Source organism: Gossypium hirsutum, chromosome A05, assembly GCF_007990345.1.
Source record: "Gossypium hirsutum isolate 1008001.06 chromosome A05, Gossypium_hirsutum_v2.1, whole genome shotgun sequence".
Taxonomy (NCBI): domain Eukaryota; kingdom Viridiplantae; phylum Streptophyta; class Magnoliopsida; order Malvales; family Malvaceae; genus Gossypium; species Gossypium hirsutum.
The window spans coordinates 8,170,542-8,178,128 of NC_053428.1; the positions used below are offsets into that span (position 1 = coordinate 8,170,542).

At 30.0% G+C, this 7,587-nt stretch overlaps 1 protein-coding gene across 3 annotated transcripts; it reads right to left on the bottom strand.

Annotated features, from left to right (window-relative positions):
* Positions 1-3,903: 3,903 nt before the first annotated feature.
* Positions 3,904-6,380, bottom strand: LOC107959387 (histone deacetylase HDT1). 3 transcript variants are annotated; one of them, XM_016895443.2, is made up of 10 exons: positions 6,208-6,380; positions 5,791-5,861; positions 5,464-5,675; positions 5,326-5,336; positions 5,159-5,236; positions 4,877-5,067; positions 4,722-4,772; positions 4,553-4,640; positions 4,353-4,428; positions 3,904-4,231 (listed from the first exon to the last, which is right to left on the bottom strand). In XM_016895443.2, exons 1-10 carry the CDS (start codon positions 6,218-6,220, stop codon positions 4,171-4,173), a joined length of 852 nt encoding a protein of 283 aa, XP_016750932.1. In that variant the 5' UTR covers positions 6,221-6,380; the 3' UTR covers positions 3,904-4,170. The 3 variants fall into 3 exon arrangements, with proteins under 3 accessions (XP_016750932.1, XP_016750933.1, XP_016750931.1); XM_016895444.2 differs by having other exon boundaries at positions 4,348-4,428; XM_016895442.2 differs by having other exon boundaries at positions 4,317-4,428.
* Positions 6,381-7,587: the final 1,207 nt, after the last annotated feature.

The window sequence follows — 7,587 nt, forward strand, 5'->3', positions numbered from 1 at the left end:
CAGCATGGAGCATATAAATTATAGTAGGAAAGGAAAGGGAAGCTGTGATTTGTTTCTTAGGGTCTCTCTTGGCCTGAGCTTGTGTTGTACTTAAAAAATCTGTTTGAACCAAGCTCATATTTCAAAAATTTATTATTTTATTATTTTTATGCAAGTTGAAGACCATTTTTTTTTTTGGCCATCCAAGTTAAAGTTCAGAAGAGCTGTTTTTTGTTTTGATTTTGATTTTTATATATTTTTTAATTAAGATTTTTTATTCGATGATTTGCCACGACACGAAAATTCGATAGGAAACCATGCAACAGTTTAGTATATTTATTGTAGTAGAATTTGGGTTACGTAAATATTTTTTGGTAAACTACCTCACAGGTCATCTAATTATTGTCCAAATAAAAGAGATTGATTTTTTTGTCCATTTCCATTAAGTGATAAGAAGCAGGCAGTGGAATAAAATTGCAAGTTTGTATAAGTTGCAGATTTAACTTATAATTCTAGATGACCGCAACATGAAATACAAACAAGTTCAAATCTGATCTATAATTTTTTTTAAAAAAAAAACAGCAATTGAAATAAACAATTAAGATAAAGAACAATTAACTAAATTAAAATATTACAACAATTAAACAAGAATAGAACATAATAAAGAAGAAAATAAATAAATAACCTAACCAAAAGAAAACTTAAAGATTATCCTCATATTGTTAAATGAATGGATTCCTTAAATTGTAAAAAGTTTGAAATTCATAATTTCCATTAGGTGTAAAAATTTTGTTGGTCTAGTATTCCTTAAAAACTTGAATTTTTGAATTTGAAATCGAGTGATTCAGAGTGTATTAAGGAGTTAAGAGACAAATCTTGAATTGATAAGAACATATATTGACCTAAAAATGTTTAGACCTTTTCCAAAAATGCACCACAAATTAATTAATTATAATATGGTTACGCGTGTGGGTTTGATTGAGGTACTTAAAATGTAACGCCTAAATTTGTCATCTTTCACGTGAGCTTATCATCTTTAATTGATATATTAAATCCATAAATAAAATTAGTCTCTTTTAATTAATCCTTGTTTTATAATTTTTCGGGATAAAATTTTAAACAAATAAGTTAAGTTGACTTCAATTACTTAAATTTAAATTTCATTATTGAACCTTGAATGAAATAAAATTTATTATATTCATGAACTTAAAATTAAACTTCAACATTCATATTACATAATAATTAAAATATTAATATAATAATAAATTTAACTTTCTTCTTGGTCTCTTTTACATATATGAATTTAGTAATAATTGTAAAAAATTAGTTGCAATGAAATAAGTGGCGTGTATAAAAAGATGAAATTAAGGCAATGAAAATGATGGGACATGAATGAGACAAGACGCTGAAATTTAACATGGGAACGAGAAAAATGGAAAGACCAGGAAAAACAAGCTAATGTTCTAAAGCATTGTTTTGAAATAATCTTACTCTACTCTATTTATGTTCTTTTTAACTTATGATGATAACTTATGGCGGAAGCAATGATGTAGTGGCAGTGGAGGAAAGATGGTAAATTTTGATAATCAATTTGAAATTATTTTTTTATAATTATGAGTAAATTGATATATATAAAAGTTAAATTATATCAATTTTTTAATTATCAGGTCACGTTTTCATTCTTAATGGAAATAAAAAAAATATGATTTAATTAGGTAAATCACATTAAAGAATTGATAGTTGATTAACAAAAAAAAAAGAGTGGTAATAATTAAATGAAAAAAAGGACAATAATTAAATGAACTCTAATATAGTATATCAGTTTAATAGAAAAAAATTTGAAGAAAAAACTTTTTACTAAGATTAGTATAACGGAATAGATAATTTTAAATCAAACCATTAGAATTCACAAAGGGATGAAAGCCAAGCTGAAGGTTTAGACTAAAGCTTACACATTGTGCATGATGAAATTAAACACTTGCATATACACACAGATTCCAATTTTGGTATTTCAAGTTCAGGACTTCAATTTTTATTACTAGTATCAAAGCTTTAATTGTCAGTCATTTAAATGGCTTGTTATTTTAGATTAATGGATAAGTCTTTAAGAATTTTTTTTTTATAAAAATTATAATAACATTACTGCCCGTTTTATTATTTTTAATTTTTAAAATTTTCATTAATTGAATTGATATTACAGAATTTTATCTTTCATCCTTAAATTTATTTGAAGGTTCAAATCCAGGACTATGTTAAATGTTTTTGGATCATTAGATGATTATAGTTGGGTTTAGTAATTTTGGACATAAATAGCAAATTAAAACACAATATGAATATGAATACTATTTATTAAGTGTTTCATTAAGTTTATATTACTCTCAACCAGATCATCAATTTGGTTAGAGAAATTGCGGAAATATATTTTCCGTAATTAAAATAAGTTATATTATTAATGGTATTTTAGTATTTTAATTAAAGAATCAATAGAAATATATATATGGTGGGATTTGAACCTAAAACAATTGCATTAGAAAAACTTTGAATTTATCACTCTGCAAAAACTTTATTTTAATATATTTATGTATTTTAATTTTAATTATGCCTATTTTATTACTTCCATCAACTGTAAATATATTAATAATGTATTTGATTGAATGGGTGTCAAAAGTTAACTCAACACCAACTCAAGATTGATAATAATATAATGATAAACAATTAAATCTAGTTTTTATTTTTTTAAATTTTAGTACCATACATATTTCATGTGTAATTATTATTAATTAGTTTTAAGTCATACGCTTTGTTATTTATTGAATGTTAGTTTTAAGCACACATTTATGTTCTATATTTGTGGTTTCGCATCTATATGCGTGTGATGGATTTCTAGTGTTAATTAATAATGTTGTTCATTACATATTGTATGATATTTTGAAACACAAATTTGTGTTCTAAATACGTAATTTTCACACGTATGTAATTGAGTTTCTACTATTTATATAAAACCTCTTAGTGTTGGTGTCAAAAGTTAATTCAGTACTAAGTTAATTGAGAAAAGAGTAATATATCATTTATTTTGAATTATAACTAATATAATAATAATTTTATTTTTCCATAATTTCTAAATAAAATAATTAAAAACCAAAGACACAAAGATGGAACATGTTTATAAGATTTTTTTACAAGTTTTCTACAACTTCACATATAAATAAAATGTTTTCTTTTACCTCTATAATGAGTACTAAATAATCTAGTAAATATTAGTACAACTTGCTAGGTAAGTTAAAAATCCTTCCCGTCCTGCAAGCCAAAAGAAAAAGCACTTTGATTTGTCTGTTGGTTTGAGAATGCAATTTTATATATTTTTTCACTTCATTTTTGTGCCAAGTCCATAGAAGAATTTAACAAACAGAATTGTCTTAAAATTTTATCAACAGGATCAGTTTCTTCATATAGCTTTAATATACGAGTTGTTGTGATTTCAGTAAGCACACAAGATCAATTTTATATATTTTTTCACTTCATTCGAACGCTTAGATCGAATCTCTCGGGGGTCGTTTTCTTTTCATTTTTTGTACAATGATTTGCATGGATATACCGGTTGGTATAAAAATAGAATGGTTTGAACATTCACTTGCTTTTCAATCGTAGGGGCCGTTTTGATTGATAGAGTCAAAAACCTTGAATAAGACCTTAAAATCAAGATTTAGTGAAAAGTTTGGGATCACAGATGAGCTGATTATCGTATGTCGCCTTAGAGACAATTAACTATAGTCAGGATTTTATGACCGTTTCTGCAAAAATATTGTCGTCAACGTGTAACTTTTACTAGTGGCTTACTTTGAATAATATCAAAGGTGGACAGGCGTTACTATAGATATAGAACACTTAAATGAATTTCAAAACTCCAATTATATAAGCACAGACTTCCGGAAAACCATAAACCTTCCATTTAAGGATCACGCATGTAGAATGCAAATCAGACAAAATTTGAAGCAAACATTACACATCCTAAAATATAATCATAATAATTATCCAATATGATGATAGTTTCTAATCATAAGGACCTTCCCGAAGTCTTTTCTAATCCATAAATCACTCATTTTACTAGTAAGAATAATAAGAACCAAAACCACAAGCCAAACATCTCTCCCCCAAAATTAAACATGCACATTAGAGCATGTAAACCCGATCTCATTTGCCACCATGCTTGGCCTTCTTGTGAGACTCTAAACCGCCCTCAGACCCGAACGACCTGTCCACAAAACATGCCCATATTTACTTACGCAACCAACTCAATTAAAACAGGAAGCAGCTTTTCAAAGTAAAAGATAAAGTACTTGTTACAAGAACCACAAGAGAATTGACCACCAGACTTTGGAGACTTTGCAGAATTTTTCCCAGATTGCTTTGCTGGATGCGGTGTTGCTGTGTGTCCACCCTTCTTACCATCTGCAAAGGAACTATAATCAGATCACAGGGAAATGAACAAGCAAATCATTGGTTAACCAAAATATACGCAGACATCCTATGAAGTGGCAGAAATGATGACTTTCAAGTGAACAATAAAAATGACCTGTCTTCTGAGGTGTAACTGCAGATTTAGCCTTTTTTGCAGAAGCAGGGGTTGCAGCTTCAGCAGGTCTCTTCTTGCTTGACTCGACCTAGAAGCCAAAAGAGACAAATTATAACATAGAATTGGGTCAAATTCAACAGTTGCTACCTAACAAAGAATAAGAAGATACCTTCTTAGGTGTCTCCTCATCCTCGTCATCTGAACTTTCATCCATAGACATCTGTCAAGAAAAATAAACAATTCAAATTTCACTAACACTGAAAATAAGCCATACATTACAAAAATGAATGAGTTAAAATTATAAGCTTAGTTATAAAAAGAAACCTCATCAGACTCGTCATCGTCATCAGAATCATCTTCCTCATCAGAACCACTCTCATCCTCGGACTCATCATCATCATCTTCATCCTCAGATTTCTTGTTACTGCTAGGTTCTGCTATCTTGCCAGATTGTTTAACAGCATCAGGTTTCCCAGCATTAGCCTTGGCTGTTTTTCCATCTGGCTTAGCTTTTCCTAGAATGTATGAATGCACCAAACATTTAAAATGCAAAATAATATAATCTTCAACAATAACTATAGATCTCGCTGCAAAAGAAGAGTTTACCATTTACTGCAGCAGCAGCAGCAGCAACAGGAAGCTCCTCCTCTTCCTCCTCCTCGCTTTCTTCTTCGCTAGACATACCTGTAAATAAGAATAACATGCATGAGAAATACTTCAAAAACCGGAAAAAAATAAAATGCATGTGGGATCAAATCTATACAAGGCCTTACCAAAATCATCAGTGGCGACAGAAAACAGGCATTAAGAGTCAAGGAAGCACAAGATTGAACAAGCACACTAAACACTCATTAAAAAATGCGTAGTTATCACTAAAAATAGTAAATTAATAGGTATTGATAAAAGGATATCCTTCCTCTGGTATGAAAGTTTTGTAACCGAGGAAATATACGCTCCCGTTTTTCCAGTTGTGGGAGAGCTCAAACTCTTCGTCAAATACTAAATCAAAAGATAATTGAGGGCAACTCTGGTGGGAAAGGGTTCCCAGAATAAGTTTCTTCCCATCAACATTCACATAGAGTGGAACGGATTCTGCTTTGTTCTTGGACTCTCCAAGTGAAGCCTAAGACACAAGCAGCATTACATTGCAGACCACGTTAGTGTGTAAAAAAAGAACTAAAAAGAAAGCAACCATAAATTAAAAAAATGTCAACTTCAACTACTGAATAACTTCTAACCTGGGAAAGATGGATAACGTAGTTAGCACCAGGATCTGCTTTAATAGGCTGTCCAGACTTAACTTCAATACCTAATAATAAGATAACAAGATGATTAAATTTATTGGTCCAAATTAAATAACTACAAATCAGCAAATTCATTCACTCTATCAAACAAAGTAAGCCAACAAATGCATTACAAACATTAAAGTCCAGGGAAAAAGATAATATCATCACAATAGAAGAAAAAAGATCACAGCTTCCTTCAAAACTACCAACTTTGAACGACAAAAGAAGGTTAAACCAAAACAAAAAACAAAATCTAAGGAAATAAGTAAAAATGTTCAAATAAAACAAGACATTGAGCAACACAAAAGAAGACGAGAAATGAAAAGGAAAAGCCCAAAGCATCAAAAACGAAACGAAAGAGAAGCTTACCCCAGAACTCCATGGATGATTACTACGAAAGAAAAAAGGAAGGGGCTAGGGTTTTGCGAGGAGGAGATAAGTAGGGTTTTAGAAGGAGAGATACAACAGAGTCAAACTCTTTCCGAAGAGGCGGAGTTGAGTGGGGGCGTTGAAATGAATTTATAAGCAAATTGCCGCCCTTTATTCTATTTTAGGGTTTCTTTTTCTCCCTTTTTAGCTTAGGGATTGATTGGGAGATTAACTTGGGCCCAATTCATTTGGACCTGAATTAATAGTCTGACCCAATCAAGACTTCAAATTTTCTCATTCTGTCTTTAACCTATTGTAAATCTAAAAAATAGCCCCTCATCATTAATCCAAGATGTTATCGATCAATAATTCAAAGTGTCGTCGGTTTTCTTCGTAGAAGTTATAAATTTTGCCTCTGAAAGTTATGAGTCTTAATTCTTTTAGGTTTCTCCCTGTTTTTCAAGTCTTTCTCCCAAACATTGTGAATAAATAAAAGGTCTCTTTTTGTAACTGTCATGCTAGTTTTTACTCAATTTTAACTAGTTTTGGTGTCTTCTACTTAGTTGTCTTTATTTGATTTTATTTGTTGTTGTGTCATCACAAATGCATGGCAATTACTAATCAAACTTATCGGGCATTATCATCGAAAAATCTGATTAAGATAAGATATTGTCATAAAAAAATGAGATTAAAAAGTTGATGATAAAAAATATAGATCATATGACTGCTTCCGTACATCGCCAATACAAATAGATTTTTGGGGGGACTTCCGACAATGTAAAATTGATTAACTGAGATTTACCATTAAAGAAAGGTAGCAAAAAGGGAGGGTTACCATTAAAGCGCAGCGGTTTACTAGTGATGAAGAAAATGACATTAGTACAAGGGTTACCGAGAGTAATTGATGAAGACGATGTCTTATGAAAACATATTTAATTAAAAAAATAAAGTGGTTTTAACAAAGTATGTAAATGAAGCTATTTTTCTGACAAACATAACTCCATTGTCAATTGCCAGACATGTGAAAGAATTGAATAACTAATATCTTTGAAAATCGGACTTAATTAACTTCGACACAAATACTGAATTAATGCTGAGATGTAGGTTCCATGTCTTGTCTAAACAATGTGAATTGAAGACCAATATGTATATATGGAAGTATTGTGCAAGTATAAAAAATTTAATTCATAAAGCAAAATAAGGTAATTTGTGTATGGTCTTTTTCTTTCTTTTGGTTATATCAAAATGCCAAACACCAATGGAACCTGTACCAAATTCTACTATGCTTATTGTGTTTATATCTGTAGTATTACTATTTATTGCATTGTTCTTATATTCATTCTGTGTGTAATATTTGTAATAAATGCCTATTCAAAAGAT

Coding starts and splice junctions, on each gene's coding strand:
- LOC107959387 (XM_016895442.2), bottom strand. Junction 5,676..5,790: donor ACGTTATCCATCTTTCCCAG/GTTAGAAGTTAT, acceptor CTTGTGTCTTAG/GCTTCACTTGGAGAGTCCAA. Junction 4,773..4,876: donor ACGATGACGAGTCTGATGAG/GTTTCTTTTTAT, acceptor TTTTCTTGACAG/ATGTCTATGGATGAAAGTTC.